The sequence below is a fragment of the Pleuronectes platessa genome, chromosome 1, assembly GCF_947347685.1.
Source record: "Pleuronectes platessa chromosome 1, fPlePla1.1, whole genome shotgun sequence".
In the NCBI taxonomy this organism is placed as follows: domain Eukaryota; kingdom Metazoa; phylum Chordata; class Actinopteri; order Pleuronectiformes; family Pleuronectidae; genus Pleuronectes; species Pleuronectes platessa.
Window position 1 is genome coordinate 29,563,151 of NC_070626.1, and position 19,334 is coordinate 29,582,484.

The 19,334-nt window shown below is 44.1% G+C and overlaps 1 protein-coding gene across 2 annotated transcripts in view; it reads right to left on the reverse strand.

Annotated features, from left to right (window-relative positions):
* LOC128439165 (protein kinase C-binding protein NELL1) overlaps nt 1-19,334 on the reverse strand; it is a 190,411-nt gene that overhangs the window by 86,749 nt on the left and 84,328 nt on the right. For both annotated transcript variants that reach the window (XM_053421910.1, XM_053421911.1), the window contains one exon: nt 18,907-19,035. In XM_053421910.1, the coding sequence (XP_053277885.1) occupies nt 18,907-19,035 (129 nt within the window). The remainder of the gene's footprint in view (nt 1-18,906; nt 19,036-19,334) is intronic.

Sequence of the window (19,334 nt, forward strand, 5' to 3'; positions counted from 1 at the left end):
TTCAATCCAACAGAGCAGCTGTGGAGGTTTGAATCCAGAGGGTAGAGCAACGGAACTGCTCTTATGAAGAGTGACAGAGAGGAATGAAAGTGCAGAGCAGCAGAACATCTTTCCACAAACGAGCGTCAGTCCTGCTCAGGAGGAGTCAGACACAAAATAAGAACATGGATTACACTGCAACATCTGCAGATCTAATGTAATAATCCTGAATTTAGATAATAATAAACCATTCTGTCATTTTTCGTATTGATTGCTTATCTTATAAATTCATAATTTGACTAAATTCAAGTAAATGTAAACTTGCTTTGTCTTGAGAAGCAACTTCTTTAGGGGGGTATTGAACTATGTATAGACATGTCAGTAAAGTCTATAGATGTGTAAATACATGTAGACTTTATGAATTATCAATAATACAAACTTCTGTTATTTAAAATAAACTTTTCATTACAGTTACATTTGTGAAATGTTTTTAAGTATTGGGTTTTTATGCTTCTTGGGCTAAGGCTAAAAACAAAAACAGGTATTATTACTTAACATATTGATACTGGAAATACAATAACTCAGAAACAGCTGAACATAGAGACTCGGAGAAACTCGGGTGGAGGACAGAGGAGGAAACAGGAAGCAGGGTTGATGGAGAAGGAAACTTAAGTCTGAGTGAACCCTGATCCGAATGGAAGCCGCATGCAAACCTGCACATTAGCAGCCAGGTGCTGTTCTGCCTGTGGTGAATGTCCTGATAGCTCCTTCTCTCAGGTGGGGCCATGTGATGTGAGCCCTCCCCTCTGTGATCACATATCCTGTGTCTGCAGATAAGAGACTGTTTAACCTCCTGCCAATCACAAGCACAGACGTTATTTGTTTTCTTTTCCTCTGAACGTGAAACTTGGGAGCAGATCTGCCGGCGCTGTGCTGGATCTCATATCTCAGTCCATAAAGCTGTGGCTCCACAGACAAACTTTTGTTTCCATTTCACAGGAGATTAATAGTTTCTATCGAGGCGCTGACACAGTTTAATGACTGACACAAAGTGTTCCAGTGTTAATATCACATTGCTTATTCAATCTCTTTTTTATAGCCGTGCAGGTAATGGCTCAAAGTGTTTGATTTCTGCCTTTTTTCATATCGCATGCTGGAATATTTCAGTCCAAACCATGCAGGTACTTTATTCCCAATAATTTGAATATTGCAATAAGTTATATCTGGTGGTTCGGGTACCTTGTATCCAAAAGACCTCTTTAGGGTGCAGAACAGAGAAGGCATCAATGACAACAAACGTCAAACCTTGGTATTAATATTCATCCTAAAAGATCTGCATGGACCAAAATGCATTCTGAAGGTTTCTCCTGTGACCAAATGATATCGGTTCTGATTTATGTGCAAATAAAACTGTGATTTATGTTTGAAAAACACCAAATGCTGGTGTTTTTTACCAGAGTTTACAGAGTCAGGAGGGACTGAAGGAACGAATGGAAGCTCAGATCTGCTCTGAAGACAGATCTGCATTCCCAGGCAGTGAAGTCGATTACCAGCTCTGCATGGTGGCGTTTCTTCCACCAGTGACACAAACCACTCAACTCATTATTCGATGTGTCAGCCCCGGATCGCTGACCCCGAGCTCAGCCAATCAGACGGACAGCATATGCCCCAACACGACCGCGCGCCCTGTCATCACGGTGTCAGCCCCCTGGTGCAGCTCCCTGACAGGCCTCATCACATCATTACACAGCGTTACTGTTCTTAATGAAGTCAACAGCTCCCCTCCCTCTCTGCTGCGTGACTCATTAAACGATCTAACATGTGAATAACCCAGGGCTCAATTATCAAGTCGCTCTCCTGCTCACCTCCTCCTCCTCCTCCTCCTCCTCCTCCTCCTCCTCCTCCTCCTCCTCCTCCTCCTCCACCTCCTCCTCCTCCTCCTCCTCCTCCTCCTCCTCCTCCTCCTCCTCCTCCTCCTCCTCCTCCTCCTCCTCCTCCTCAGGAACCCAACGCTGACACTCAGTCACATCTCGGGCTTGTTCTGCCGCTGTGCATGCTGAAGAGGTCCTGGCCGGGGTTAAAGCAATTTATCTCTGAGCCAATATTGGCTTTCTATTAGATATTCAGACAAGCTGCCCGCTGCCACTGTGATTGACGTTCTCCGGGGGTAAAAACTAATTATTTTTTTATGGGTTGTTATAACATGAAAAAGTCTGACGTTTGAAGATACTGAGTAAAGAGATGCAGCCAGACGTCAGTGGAGCTGGATTGATGAGCAGCCCTCTTTTTGGCTTTGTGTATTTTATCGGGCGGGCGAGATGGAGATGTCAGGAGGAGGGAGCTGTCACTCAGTTTTCTGAGATGAATGTATAACCGGTGGAGTCTGGTGATGTGATTTACTTGATGGGACGGCAGCACCAGGAATGTCTTTGCTGGCAATCTGCTCCAAATGAGCAAACGTGAAGCGTAAATGTAACGTTCAATTTCAATTTCGTTCATATATGGAGCCACTACAGAAATGTCAATATATGACATGAACCATCAAGACAATTTACAGACGTAATAACTGAGAGGTTGACATATGGACATGTCACATACTGTATCTCTGTCATAAAAAAACGAAGGGGAGCTTAAAAACTATTTACATTAATTATAAGAATGAAAAATACAAATGCATGTTGGCCTTTTTACACCTGAAATAAGAAGAATCTTTCCTCTTTCTTGTTTTCTGTATCTTCGGTGACAGTCACAGCTTCAATCATCAGAATCGGCTCCAGCAGGTTAAACCGTGGATCAGTGGAAAAGACTTAGAAGTTATTAAAAACCAGAATTTATCTCCAATATTCAGCTGGAAACTTGTAAAATATGAAGAAGCAGCAGTTCTTCTGGTTCAGGAAGCCGGGGATCGTGGGTAATATCCTTCGTTCCCTTGTATTTCCTAGCCCTGCAGTATAATCACCACCTGTAGCTGCAGGGGGCGCTGTTGCTCAGTAAAAGTTGCACCGTGTGGCTTCAACAGCTAGCTAGCTCGTTTGCTACATACATCACCTACTGTATTTACATTGAAATAAAAAATCTCTCGTAAAAAAAACAAAGCGGAGCTTAATAACCATTTGCATTAATAATAAGAATGAATAATACAAATGCATGTTGGCATTTCTACACCTGAAATAAGAAGAATCTTTCCTCTTTCTTGTTTTATACGTATCTTCGGTGACAGTCACAACTTCAATAGTCAGAATCGGCTCCAGCAGGTTAAACCGTGGATCAGTGGAAAAGACTGAGAAGTTATTAAAAACCAGAATTCATCTCCAATATTCAGCTGGAAAACGTTTAAAACACGAAAAATTCTAAACAGAGTTTGGTGGATTTGTTACAGCGGCAGTTCTTCTGGTTCAGGAAGCCGGGGATCGTGGGTAATATCCTGCGTTCCCTTGTATTCCCTAGCCCTGCAGTATAATCACCACCTGTAGCTGCAGGGGGCGCTGTTGCTGAGTAAAAGTTACCCAGTGTGGTTCAACACCTTCAACAGCTAGCTAGCTTGTTTGCTACCTGCATCACCTACTGTATTTACATTGAAATAAATAATAAATTATTGTACAATGTCGATGAAACAAACACAGGAAGGTGTAACACGTGTGTACAGTTGTTGCGTGTACATCGTTCAATCAGAGGCCTCACATGCTCGTCACAGGGGGGGGGGGGGGGGGGTCATCTCACATGAAGGTCATCCTAAATCCACCATCTGCTCTTTATTAGCTCTCAACCTTTCGACTCATCCATCTGCCGACAGAAGAAACCGAGCGTCTGAAGCCTTTCTGGAGGAACCTGGAGATAACCACCGAGACGCCGGCCTGGTGTGACATCCTCCGCTTCTGTCTTTACACCGTGTTCCTGTCATTCACGATTTATTGGCCAAACAAGCTAAAGGCTGAATGAAGAGTGCGTTCATTAGTTATTCCCGTGGCAGTGAATATGAGACGTGCCGGTGGGAGGAGACGGTGAAGATGACATCCATCACCAGACAAGCAGGAGATGATTCATGAACACAGGTGGAAGCTGTTCCAATATTAGAAGCTCAAAGCTGTTCAGTCATATTAACTGTAATTAACTGTTGTGTTATGAATTTATAACCTGATTTATGAAAAAGGTTGAGGTCAACCTTGAATAAGCAAAAAATATATATAATATAATATCAATATTTGTGTATTGTTATGAATACCAGTTAATTCAGTCAACAGACTGAATTAATAGCATTTTCTGATTAACTTAACCTGGATAAGGTCACACTCTGAATAAGTCTGAGGTATGTTTACGTCCTAATTATATTATAACATCTTTTTACAGTTCTCACAGCATTTTGTAAACTCGTCATACATCAGATAATAACTGCGTTTTAACCTCAGTTCTCTCTCTCTCTCTCTCTCTCTCTCTGTGTGTGTGTGAGCGTGTGTGTGTGTGTGTCTGTGTGTGTGTTACCTCTATAGGAGAGTTAGCGTTAGGATTTTCTGGACCAGTCGACTTCATGGGGACAATATCATGTTTGAAGCTTTTTCAGTTTAGGTTTTACAGTGGTTTTGTAATATTGACTTGAGTCATAGTCGGACTATGCTTCGTTGAACATGTCAACAGGAATATATTAGTCGTACTGATGAGGTCTATAGTCTACAGATCTATGCCTCGAAGGTTAGCGCAAATATTCACATCTTAGTCATAACCCTAACATGTAATTCAGAATTTACATTTTGCTTTATAGGACCCATGAGGTCGACTGGTCCTGAAAATCCTAAAGCTATCTCTCCTATAGAGGTAACACACACGCACACACACACACACACACACAGAGAGAGAGAGAGAGAGAAGCTCCTGAACTCTCACTTTTCACCCGAGCACGGCACAACCTGTAATTCCTGATAAACACCTCAAACAACCGACCCTGTCCACTTCCCTCTGATCCAGCAAACGTCAGATGATAATCTCCACTTCCCTTCACCGGCGTCTTCTTCTGGATCCATTAAAGCGCCGGACTTCTGCAGTATAACTAGTGGAAAACAAAATTTCTGTGAATCCTAAATGATAACAGAGTTTTCGTGCGGAGCTTTGATCGTGTACATCGTGAATAAATCGATGGAGTCTTCCCTCACCGCGCCGACAGAACTCAACCGATGCAACCGGGGCTAAACTCCTCTCATCAAACAGGAGCCTCAGTCGACATGCCCTGGGCGAAAGGTGCAGGGAGCTGAAGCCCTTTGTACTCTGAGCATCTGAATCATAGCTGCGAGCGCTCTGCAGATATATTTTTTTTTTGGGGGGGGGGAGCTGTAGATGAGGCTCTTTGAAGCGCGGCTTAGGTTCAAAGTTGAAGTATTTTTAACTTCTTGCACTCGATGCTGTTGATGCCAAATCTGCAGAGCGGGAAACTTATATACCGCACCTGTACAATGTCAACAACCAGATTATGGAGCAGTTACACAAACAAGCAGACACACAAACACACGCTGCTGATAGACGAGCACACGGAAAACAAGAGATCCAGATGAGCAGGAGATGAGCCGAGGAGGTTTGTCTTGGAGCATTTATCATCACGGTTTGGTGATTTATAGATGAAAAGACACCTGAAGATGGAGGTTAAACTGGGTTAAATGTGGTAAAAATAGGTTATTTAGGCCCTGGACCAAGCTTCAGGTCTATGTTATATTGTTCAAATCTGATCTGGTTAGTTTAACATCACCTACGTTGAGTGTTTCTTTCTATACTTGAATTTGATTGGCTTGTAGACGGGCGTGAGCTCCCATGATGTTGATAACCAGGAAGTGTCTCAAGGCTCCTTTTACTCTCGTGGCTGCAGGAGTCTGTGTTTTTAAGAAGACAGGTTATATTGTATATTATATATCTTTATTTTATATTATATATCTCTACTCTTCTCTCTACTCTTCTCATCTCATCTCATTATTATATACCAACCCACTGTCCATCCCTTTACTGGATATACTAGCCCCATGCATAGACTTTACCACTGCATATTCTTATATATTTAGATATGTATGTATATATAGTTTTCTGCTGTTTTTATATATATATATATATATACAGTTTATATTGTATTGTACTATCCACTCCAGCAGCACATTTCCCGCGGGATTAATAAAGTATCCATCTATCCATCTATCTATCTATCTATCTATCTATCTATCTATCTATCTATCCATCCATCCATCCATCCATCCATCCATCCATCCATCCATCCATCTATCTATTTTAGTGAAAGAGAAAGTCTTCCGGAAGGTATTTTATTCTTGATTGACAGGTAGAGTATCTCATGCCTGTGTGGTCAGCCGCTATGCTTCAGTTACCTCAGATCCCCCCGCCCCCCCCCCCCCCCTCCCTCCTCCACGGTGGTAGCTCCAGTAAAAACCCAGAAGACAACAATCTGTGAAACTCAAACTAAGGCTTTTAAAACGATCCGTTCCCAGATCGACGGGTGGAGACGACAAAGTTCTTAACATGTGGAGAAACAACAGTTAAGATCAACTGACCTTCCCTCCTGTGCACGTATCCACAGACGCAGATGAAGTGAGCGTAGCACATCCTCATAAAGCCACACATCATCTCAGCCGCACTGGAGCATTAAATTAGGATCGTGACAGACGCGACAAAAGCCTGTTGTCGGGGTTTAATTGCCAGCGGTTAAATATGGTGTGAGAACGTGAGGCGGCCCCCGGCGGAGCGCTCGGGTCATAAAGCACCCGGAGCCGAGAATCACTGCTCCGAGGGAAAATCCTTGAGGGCGGAAAATCAATCCCCGAACAAAAGCCAAACTTCAGGATGAATTCAGAGTCTCGGCTTAGAAACCATCTCATTTCATCAAACTGGGGACAAGTGAGCCCAACATGTCCATCCATCACCTGATGGAACCTGTGTGCTGCTGTTACTCACACCGCGGACCGGAGGGGATACCAATCCTATCTTTCAGAATGCCCCGTCACGTCAGTAGCTTTGAGCGAGAGAGTCACTTAGCTCAATGACACTCAGTCATCTGAGTCTTATTCCCTGCTCTGTGTGTGTCTGTGTGTGTGTGAAAGGCCAAGGACAACGTCTGAGCTAAGCAGGGAAGACTGATGGACTCACAGTCATAATTGTGTCATTACCACCCAGTGGAATACGATCGTTAGTCCCCGCGGTCGGAGCTGTGATTAACAGACTGAGGAGAAGCGTCTGTCCGTATCTAAAGTTGACCGCAGACGAGTCTTCACCTCCGAGTCCGAGACCTCGAGGGAACGTTTAGCTTCTTAAAATCCACTGAACACGAATCACACAATTCAAAATGCACAACTCGGAAAGTCAAGAGATAAATCGGACAATCGAGAAGTTTGTGTTCTGCCACATAAACTGGTTATTGCAAAGTTTATTCAACCGAAATCAGGTAGAAACTTTGCTCCTGATTTGAAATGTGTGTGTTTTTAAATTGAAAGGTCACAACTCGTGCTTTTAACTCATAAATCAGGGATTTGCCAGATTTTTACCACCACAACTTTCTGATGCTAACCTGAAATTCACCCCTGTTTCAGTTGACAAGGATCTGAAACACTGTTGGTTTACATGTCTCTGAGGTTAGACGTTCAAATATAGAGGTAGAATAAGTAGACAGGTCAGGTTGAAGAGAGATTCAGGACAAGGACGTATAGCTCTTGATTTTGTCTTTCACAACAGGATTATCCTCAGAGCTTTTAGACGAGAGGTGGCTTCACCAAAACCTCGTAAATCTTGTTATCTTTGTCTTCTTGGATTCCTTATTTTCAGCCTGAGAGATGCAATCTTTTGTTTAATGCCATAAACATCTACAAACCCAATCGCTTGTGCTGAATTCTCAGATTCATTCGGACGTTCTCTGCAGTTTTCAAGAGGAGCTGTTAGGAAAAAACCTCGAGAGAACATCCAGAGCATCTGGCTAAGACATTCAGCCCCTCTGGAAAAGTTCAGGAGATTACCCAGAAGTCAGTGCTTGTCTGGAAGCAGCTTATTGGCCTGGTGTGCTACAGTCCTGAGAACTAGAGATATAAGGATGTGGAAAGTGAGTTTAGACGATCGTCTGCAGGAGCACTGAGAGGAAAGGCTCATTTCTTGAATCTATTGTTTATGGTGTGTCCCTGCATCTGAAGCACAGCAACACGTTTACACAAGTTTCAAAATTAAAGCTATGAGATCTCTCATCTTTACAAAAAAAAAATCAATATCGCTGGCAACTGATATAAATAGATTAAGTTTCATTGAAACCTCAGCTCCCCTGATAAAAGCTGAAAGTGGAGATATGATCGTTGGCGTAATTAACAATGACGGTTTTATCAAAGGAAAAAGAAAATAGAAAGGAAAACCAGAATTTGTCCTCCCTCGTCTCAAAGCTGAGTAATTATCTCTCACCGGCAATCTGATATCACAATCAGGCTAATATGCAAACAGGGAAAAAGCAAATTGCACCAACACTTGCGGCAGAAAACCCCTGTCTCCCTGTTAGTGGAATAAAGCCGGCCTGTAGCTAATCTGCAGTCTCTCCCATTAGGCTACTTAGAGCAAATCATTTCTCCAGGCCTTCACGGGACCTTTCAGGCTCCACTCCAGCTGAAATGTGAACACTTTGGCCCGTGGACCGTGCCGAGCGCCCACTATCCTCCAGCCAGCGAGCCCTCTGGCTGGAGGATTACCAGCCCAATCCCCCGCAGCTCAGAAACGCTCAGGAAATTGAACGGGAATAAGCAGGGAGGAATAACCGTGTGAGGAATGAGGCGAGGGGGAGGGGGGGGGGGGGGGGGGGGGGAGGAGCGCTGCCAAGGACGGCGTTGGCTGTGTCAGAACACGTGCAGTCGGCGTGGCGCAGATGGCAAAGATGGATGCCACCCAGAAGAGTTTGAGAAGTGGGACAGGGAGGGAGGGAGGGGGAGGGGGTGGGGGGGTATATAAACACACTGCCGCTCAGGGAAATGACTGTAATTCATTACGTTGACCTTTAACCAGCGCGCTCGCCCACTGTGACTCCATCAGACCTCAGCCGGTGTTACCCGGCGGGTCGAGTCCCTCCAGCCTCCAGAACCTCTCCTCACGCTCCCGGTCTTTCATCCTCTCTGACTGAGCAGAGGAAAAGAGGGTTTCATTGGTATGTTTTGTCCCTGCTTGTCTTTTTTAGCAGGCACAGTGGTTTTCTGAAGCCTTTATTTAAAAGATAAATCCATTTAATCCTAACTGGGATCTTGTTTTTGCAGCTTTTCCCAATCGTCCCTTGTGATAACGTGCACGAGGAGTTTAGGAGGAGTGACACAAAGTTGAGATTTGGAGATGTAGCAGGTGCTTATCTTTATCTGTCGGCCTCTTCGTGTTTCACACTTTGTTATTCTCACCTCGGTGACTCTCTTTTATACATTTTATAGAACTAACACAGACAACAAACCCAAAAGGGATGGCAAAGTTGCTAGTTTCAGTTTTCACGACAGTTAATTAAGTTTGATTATCATTAAAACTGTTTCCAATTACCACAGTTTTAAAATATCAATGTAAATATGTTCAGATTTGACTCAGAATTGGCATAAGGTGGTGATCCTGAGATCCTTCACGACACTTCATCTGAGGTGACTTTGTATTTTAGTTCTCAAAAGAGCACTGAGGGGAGATTTGAAATTTGATTGAAGATGTTCAACTTAATAATAATGTAACTTCAGGTCTTCATACTTTTAAAAACATGATGTTGAGCTGCTTCTCTCCTGTTTCTGCAGATTCTATTCAACCATAATACAGTTCTGTAGTTTATTTGACAAATTGGTTGTGAAAATGTTCCAGTAGGAGAAACAGTACAGATTTATATATGAGGTGGATATTTCATGTCAGTCGTTGGGTTCATTGCAGAATAACTGTCAAGTCTTCATGCTCAGTTGTGTTTATGTGAATATATAATCAAATCTGAAATATTCCCAAAACCTGTGTGCGTCTGTGGAACACAAATCTCGAGAGCCGTTCATCTTATCGGCTTCGTGCCATGTTTACTGTTCCGAGTCCAGAAGTGCAAAAGTCGAATTTGGGGCAATTTGCAACAGATAAGTTGAATATTAATAAATTAGCAGTAGCGACTTATGCTAAAGTTCCAGGTTCTGAATACGGAGTCGAGCTCTTTGTGCAGCAGCAATTAGCAAAGGTCACGTTGTAGTTTCAGAAAAGAAAAAGCTGCAACCTGCAAGAACACAGGTCGAGGGAAGAGGCAGCTTTAGAAAAGACTAGATATTAAAAATTATGAAATTAATGACAATAGAGAGAGTTAGATTAAGGTGACTGGGATCCATTGGTAGAAATATGAAATAGTCCTAGTGATTCGTTTCATTTAAATAGTACAATTGTTGTTTTATCACCCTAGAACGACCCCTTCATATTTACACACCTTATATTTAAAAACTTTATATTCACAACAGGAGCAGGTCCTCTCTAAGGAGGCGGCCATGTTTTTTACAGTAGCCCAGACTGGACAAACTAAACACCTGCAACTCCACCACTAGATGTCACTAAACTCTCCACACTGAACCTTTAAAAATGAAAGAATTGTGTATCTGTGCTTTCATTCATTCTGGTTCCTGCCCTCTCACGTCTGCTGGTTCCCTGTCAGCTCATCTTGGCTCTAACACGGTGGAGACAGACTTCCCACCGAGGACCCCGGCTGATTTGCAGACCTACAAACACGGCCAATTACTCTTTAATGCCACTGAGTGAGAGCCAATCACCGGCGGCATGGGGCCACTAGCAGGTGGGGGAGCCGACGCACACCACTGCTCCCATCACTGCAGACGGAGCGAGGACAAATGAGGATTACCTGAACCGCTCTGGATCAATAAGAGACTTTCCTCTCGGCGCTCATCACTTACGCCCTCATCAGACACGGAGGGGAGCTGCCATGCAGAATAAGTGAGGCCTTCTCGACATATTGCAGGTGTGTATTTCCATGTGCCTGCAGCTCCTGGTGTTGTGATGTGTGACCAGACTCAGCAGGGACACGTAAGCAGAGGCTGTCAGTTTTAGCGGATTAGCTGTAGCATGGGGCAGGTGGTGCACTCCGGGTGGAGACACATCATGTTTTCATGTGCTTATCTGCAAAAACCCAGGACAGCTACAGCTACACACACCACCACACGCATGCACACACAAGCATATTTGCACTCTCACACACACACACACAGACACACACACACCTTCATCCCGACTGTGGGAGCTCTGCAGGCAGCGCTGCCCTTGATGGGCTCATTCCAAACCTCTGTGGACGGGAGTCCTGCAGGTTTCACACACACACAGAGAAGATCTGCCTGTGTGCAGCTTGCAGCCACCCTGCACACCAGCATCTGTGTGTCCCTGCACCCAGAGGACTAATACAGGCTTTATTTGCTACCGCACAATAACAGCGATTGTTGTCTCAGCAACACAGAGACACAAGATGGTTGAAATGCTGCAGAAATGACTTCCTGAGTCTCAAACCGTCGGTCCCAGGGGTTTGGAAAATGTGTTTAGACGACTTTCTGTGACAACTCATGACTTGAGGACGCACTAACTGGGAAACACTTAGTGAAACAGGCACCAGAGCCTCCAGCAGAATGTTCCCAGTAACAGAAGGAACAACCAGAACACTGACATTTAATGGTTCAGTTCGCCGGAATTACAAAAAAAGACATTTCCAGGCGTAGCCGTGAAGATGGTTAATTTATTAATTTATTTTGTGTGCCAAGGTTTTTAGATGTTTGCCTGAGACCATGCCAATACAAAGGAAGTGAGCAGAATTTAAATTGCGTCGATCAAAGCATTTTAAAACACAATCTTGCTACAAACAGTTTTCACTTGAACTAATTCTTTGTTTCTCTGGTGAACTTTTCCAATTTGAGTTTAATGAAAGTCCAGGAACGAGAACATTTACCTCAATTCCACCGCGATGGAGGCAAAGAAAAGAGGAAACTGTGAGTAACACGTCAACACTTTGAAAGTGCAATTTGAAGTAGTCATGAAATATATATTTTACAGAAATGAAATTTATGCTTATTACATTGATTTCTTATATTCTTTAACCTTCTTAACCAAGATAAGAAATCTTACTTGTGAAACATGTTCCTAGGTCTGGACGCTTTCTGTATATTTAGCCTTAAATGAAGATCTGCATCTGTTCTGAACTATTTAACAGTTTTGTAAAGTTTAGTAAAACTTATATCCCTTCAGTTATTTGTTTAGAGGAACCCTGAAGTGTGGGTAAGTCACACTTCTCGTTTTTCTCATCAAAAAGCCTTAAATCTAAAACGTCCCCGTTTCCCCTTTGCCTTTCGGGACCCCCCCCCCAAGTTGGCAGAATTGACGAGTCATTAATCACGGCCACTCAGAATCCCACAGTGACACTATGGATTTCATGTGAAACACAGACTGATGGGTCGGACTCAGCTGGAGAATCAGATATTTGGCTCTGAAGTGATTTTATCGAGCGTATTTTCAATTAGTGCGACACAATGTGATGAGCTCTCTCTGCAGGATCTAACATGACGTGGCCATTAGCCTTTTGTTTCTGTGGATAAAGGATCAAATAGAGAGAAGTGATCTATTATGATCATTGGTATTTATATTTGACATATTATATTTAAATTGTCAGATATAAAGATACAGAGGTGGAGCCATTTATTCTATACAAAGACATAGGACGTACATTTGTGTTGTTGGATATATTCTGTCTTTGTATTTTGTCCTTTTGATTCCCTCGGTGTCTGGTGTGATGTATTTGTTATTCTACATGTGTGGCATATATTGAGAAATTCAAATACACAAAGATAATGTGTCCATCCAAAGAGTTATCACAGCAATTTATATCCTCGAGGGAGCAATGACTTCTCTCTTCAAAATGCAGCCGCGTGCTTTTATCAAAACACTTTGATTTTTTTAAATTGCATTTTACTCCCCTGAAATTCATTATGATGCATGAAATTGTCTATAAGGAAAAACCTTTGATTGCCTCTTGCACGGTCTGGAACTGGAGCAGCCTCTCAACCACAGTGTGTCTGGAGTGAGGCGAAGCAGATCCAGCTCCAGCAGACGCTATGTTAAAAGCTAAAGATAGAGAGAGAGAGAGAGAGGGGGGGGGGGGGGGGGGGTTGAGAGAGGAGAAGGGAGGTTTGCTGTGGTGTCAGCGGAGATAGAGCGGAGATCAGGGACATGTTACAGAGCGTCGCCCGGAGCCTGTTAGCTGAGGGGACACAGCGGAGGCGCTCCCTGAACCCGGGGAGCTCGGCTGCTCCGGAGCTAAATGAAAGGAAGCTGAACAAACAGAAACAGCCCCGTTAGGGTTCTGATGTGCCGGCCCAGCACTGGGATGTAATCTTATTACACACGGCAGAGGAGAAGAGAAATGAAAAACAGGGCTGTAGGTCGCAGCAAACCGCAGAAGAGTGCAATAGACAGAAGGGGAGAGAGAGGGAGAGAGAGGGAGAGAGAGGGAGTCGTGGCACGGATTTGATTGAACGCATGTTAATTAGGCCAAATTAAACGTTTGCTATTGTGCTGCAAACACAATACACAGCCGGCGGAGCGGTGAAACAAATCCACCTTTACAAGTGAAACAAGGGCAGGTCGGTGTTCGAGCTCCACATTAGAGAGCGGCAGAGTTACAGGGCACAACAGGAGCTAATGGGTCCATTAACGTGGGTAGAGCGACCAGTGAGGTTCCTCCACAGCAGGAGGATCCTCCACAGTAACCCCCCCCTCGAGACCATCTCTATACAAATCAGCTTCAACTCTGCATATGTGCAAATCCCTGACTCGACTTGAGCATGCCTTGCGAGCTGCTCTGGATTTCCACGGAGGAGCCGCGCTGATGGGGCCTTTAATTTGAAACATGGAGGAGGAAGGAGGCGCGCAGACGAGGCCCTCGAGTGGGAGATCATTCGGTTATATTGAGGAAATATGTCCATATAAAGCTGGGAACATATGCAAGAAGGATTTGCAGTATCTCCGTGCACTTTGGTTTTGGCCATTAGACCCACACTGGGATTTCCTCCCACCACAGACGAGAGGAGAAGCCGGAGAGCGGCGCTCTGTGGTAGCAACCGGCCGTTTGGGATGAGCGTCCCTGCAGCACTCAGCAGGGACACAGGGAATCATGTTGTTTGCTCGGTGCTGATGCAACTGCTTTCAACATCAGCAGGTCCAGCTCTTCCCTTTGCTGGATCCTTTTTTTTTAGGGATACAATTAAAAAAGTTGTCAACAACAGCGGGGATCATATCGGAGTGGCCGGGAGCTGAGAGGAAACAGCAGATGTGAGGGTACAGACACAAGATGAGTCCATTAGCAGGAACCTTAGAGCACTCACAGACACTGAGTGGGTCAGTCGGTCACTGGTGTGACACCGAGCTGGAGCAACAACACAACCCACAGGAGGGTCTCAGTGCTTTTCTATCAATTATAATTACTCCCGTCTCACAGGATGCATCTGATCGTACAGAATGAGCTTTTGTCCCCGAGCTGCTGAGAGCTCTGTTACATGGCATCCTAATAGACGGACTGGGACGCACACACACACCAGTGGTTCAGCCTCACTGGTCTGTGATGGAGTTAAACACTGGATTATCTCCCAAATCCTGCAGCTCCAGATAACAGTGTCCTAAACCAGCAGCTAAATGCAAAGACAGCCCTGGAAAACGGCACCAGTACTGAACTCAAACTGGTGACAGCAGCATAAACCATTATGTTCACATTCATATATCAACCTTTAAAGATGCATTGCGAGCAAACAACCTTTGACCTTTTAGTCCCGGGAACTAAAAGGTTCCTGCTCATCACTGTTCATCTGTGTCTCCACCGAGGTCACATGACCCGGGGAGCCGAGGGAAATGAACCTGCTGACGGTCAAACAAACAACAACTGGTCGATGAAGAAGAGTAAACAACAACAATGATGCTATATACACCTCCACAACAACATGGAGGAGATTCAGATCATGCTGCTGTTGTAAATGGTTTTGTTGTGTCGACATTAGATAAGAGACGTAAACTGGTAACCACAATACAGAAAAGAAAACAGTGGAGATCTCAACCAATCAGGGTTGATTAAAAAACGATGCCAAAACGTTTCCAATACAGTACATAATTACAGTTTAGGCATAAACGTTGTGACAAACAAGTATAAATACACGGAAAACAGGAATAGAAACAAATATAAAGAATTTGAATTAACTCTGACACCGATACATCTATCACGTTAATAATAAAACCAGGGCTCATAAACATTTTGACCAATGGATTTCCATGATTTTCAATAACTTTAAAGCAAATTTCCATGACCGAAAATTTTGTGAAAAAGTGACAAAATGTAGTATTTAAACTAACAATGAGAATTCCAAGGCATAGAGTACACCTTAAATGACACAACCCCAAGTATGCCTGCTTATATGTTGAGCGTATTTCTTTAAAATCATATGAATTATTTAAAACACAGCGTAAATGAACGACATGAAAATATGAATATTACAAATTTCCATGACTTTTCTAAAACTTTTGGGATTTTAATTTTTTACCATGACTTTTCCAGGTTTTCATGACCGTAGGAATCCTGTAAAACTGACTAATGAACGTTCACAGTTTCCTGTAAAGTATTTACAAAGTGAAGTCACAACGTAAAATGATGGGAAGCAGAACCAAGGCGATGATATAACAAGCTTCACATCAGATACACACTTCTATGTCACTCTCACACCTCAGTGGATGTGAAACAAGCTAATGGAAGCAAAGCTAAAGGTCACACAGATCGCCGCGGCCTTCAGAGCAAACTGTCACTTCATGCAGAGCAGCTCGGCGGACGCTCTAGCTGCTGAAGCTCCACGCGCTCACACTGTGGCAGCAGCCGGGCCGGAGCGGCGGCAGTTAGCCCGGCTGGAGCCTTTGAGCCGGTGAGTGTTGACAGGACGGATCAATAGAGACCACCGACTTCTCTCCGGCTGCCCGGGATGAGAACGAGTTTCCAGAGCTGCAGAGAAGAGGAGCAGCAGTCAGGCTGCAGAGCGCCGCCTTGCAACCGGACTCATCTCTAGAATCCAGCAAGATGTCAGCCCACATGCTGTGATCCATCTTTAATGGAAGAGATAAACACGCAGGCGGGGGTGGGCAGGAGAGAGCGGCTCCAACCGCCATTAGCGTGTGTTTGTGTTGCTACACGTGTGCATATTCTGCATATCACACACATTTGTGGGTTCTCTGAGATCAGGCAGATGGCTTTGAATAATAAAACCTTCAACACGTGCTCGCGCTGGGTTTAGAAATCGAGGTCTGTGTCGTACACGCTGCGGCGGAGACACAACACGCTGCGGCAGACACACAACACGCTGCAGCAGACACACAACATGCTGCAGCAGACACACAACACTCTGCAGCAGACACACAACACTCTGCAGCAGACACACAACACTCTGCAGCAGACACAGAAAACGCCGCTGCAGACACACAACAGGCTACTGCAGACACACAACACTCTGCAGCAGACACACAACACGCTGCTGCAGACACACAACACGCTGCAGATCCTCAGGCTTCTCGCACCACACAAAAAACATTTTCATCAAAAATCACAGCCTTTTCTTCTCAGGGTCATTAATCTGGCAAAACTGGAAAACACACACAAGAGATGTGGCACAGCTGGATTCAACTCTCTCTCTCTACATGGGTCGTGGATAAATGTCCAAATATATTTAGAGACGATTGTGAAATTTCAGTTATTCTATAAACGCTGAGGATTTCAGATTTACTTTATTGAGCAAAATCCAACAAATGGCTCTCGTGGAACTTGCTGCTCACTAGTTATTCTCAATAGGTGAAAGCATTCTCATATCTAAAGGATCATGTTATAGGTTGCAAGTTGAAAACTGACAAATTGATGTCAACCCTTTAGCTAATGTTAGACAACAGCTAACGTTAGCATTCAAACACTTTACCATTTGACATACGATTGTACATGTGTTTCATTTTTAAATATCACATCTTATCCATCAATTCATCCGACAAACAACCAATTCACATTCTCACCTATGATCAATTTGGAGTCTTGACTGTGTTTGGACTGGGAGGAAACTGGAGAAACCACAGAAACCCCACTGGGAACCTTCCTGCTGCAGTGCCACCCACCCAATTCACATTCATTTGAATGTGAAGTAAAAGTGCAGTGGGTGTAATCAAGTTTAAAATGTAACATTAACTGTCTTGTTGTTTTGGGAACAAACAAACTGGAAACAGAGCAAAAGTAGAAATATCAATATAACCTCTCACAACAGATGATACACCTCCTTCCCTCCAGGAGAGAGAGAGAGAGAGAGTCCTCAAAGTGACAGAGCGAGAGAAACCAGGCACAGATAAGACTCCTGCTGAAATCCTCTGGTAAATAAGTAAATAATCTCATATTCAATCATTCAGCCGCATATTAAAACGTTCACGGGGAAACAATAATCAGGTTTCATGACAGCTCGGAGACAAAGCCAGGGACGACTCTCTGTTTGTCGAACACACACCAGGAGGGATCTGTCAGGATATCAGTGACACGCTGCTCAGCTTTGTTTAGAACTCAGATGTTCCTCTAAACCCCATTACCGCTGGAGGTGAGGGTGAAGCCATGTCAAACATCCCCACACTGTGCAGCAGGATTCCAGCTAATCCACTTACAATGGAAGTTTGAGCTGCCTTAAGGGAGAAGCAGCCCCCCCCCAAAAAACGTGGATAATGCCGCCGTAACAAATAGAGCGATTTAAAAAAAGTTGATCTGACAACGGGCCGGCTCCCGCTCACCACATGGAGAGGGGGGGAGGTGGATCTGAGTGGAGCTCTGGGTAAACCTCTTTACCATGCAGATCAAACACAGCCCAGCACACAGAGCGGCTCGCGGCTACGCAGCTTCCAGAGCGTTCAGCGTGTTCAGTGTGTTCAGTGAGTCGCCGCTCCGGCCCCAAAGACAACCGAGCAAATCCTCTTTATCTAATCTAATACGGCCATTAGCGCGATCACTCGTCCTCCGAGTCCGAGGGAGACAATCTGCAAAGTCCAGAACCCGGACGTGGACAGAATCCCAGTCGCCTGGTATACCTCCAAACCCAGATTATACGTCTTCCAGGAAACGTGAAGACCTCGTCCCAAATACAGACTCTTCTTTTTGTTAGTTATACTTTTTCTGCACTTTTTAATTCAATACAAAGGAAACTGAACCAATTTAGAAATACTGACTTGGACGACAAAGAACCTTTCTCACACAGTGTCTCCATTTATGACACGTTTTCATTAATCTCATCACTTTTCCTCCACTTTTCCTTATTGTTGTCTCTTCTCTTGTTGATTTTCCAACAACAACAAAGCTCTTGAGTGTGAATCTGTATCTTAACCTTCCATGTATATTATCTGCAGAGACTCAACCCATGTGGCTTGAGCCATCAAGGGAACAAGACCTGGAACTTCACATCACATCACAGCATCACACATTGAGCTCATAGCTGCATTATCATATTGAGACATTGCAGGTTCTGACATTGATATTTTCAGAATGTTTAAAATGAGAGAAATGACAGATGGGAGTTTTAAAACCTTAAAATTGTCCATCAAAGCTGTAAAATATCATTAATGGACAAAATATACAAATCATTATCAATATCAGCTCTTTCCTCATAATCCACGAATCCTCATGCTTCGTGAAACCAGTCACACCACAAACACAAAGCTCCCAACCAACAACATTGCATCAGAACAAATCATATTCCCCTCACAGTCATATTCCTCCAGGCCTCACTCTGCATCGAGTCCCACCGAGCAGTGAATTAACACTCACACATCCTGCTCTTAACATCTCCAGCTAATAAACATAATGAGTCAGTCACACGAGCCTCGTGTCGGCCCGGGCTCCGGTCCTACCTTCACAGTAAGTGGAGTCCCCGTGGATCGAGGCGTAGCCGCTCTTGCATTCACACTCGGCTCTGGTATTCCGGTTTTTGCACTCGGAGTTTTCTCCACAAATGAGTCCCTCTGCGCAGAAGTCATAACCTGAGAGAGAGAGGGACGGAGGAAGGCTGGATTTACTCTGGATCTTAAGATTTGCTCACTGTGGATAAAGAGCAAACAAATGCACAAATGAGGAACTTTGCTTCTGACATGTTGACGATGTGGAGCAGTGATAAAGTCTTGTTTTCCATGAAAGCTTGCAAACACACATCGAGAATAAAAAACAGTAAACAATCAACATCTCGGACAGAACGTCACAACAGAGTGACAGTCACAGTGTGTGTACTCCTCCACATGTTTGTACATTGTGTTGTCACCATTTTGAGAAGTTGTCTTTTTAT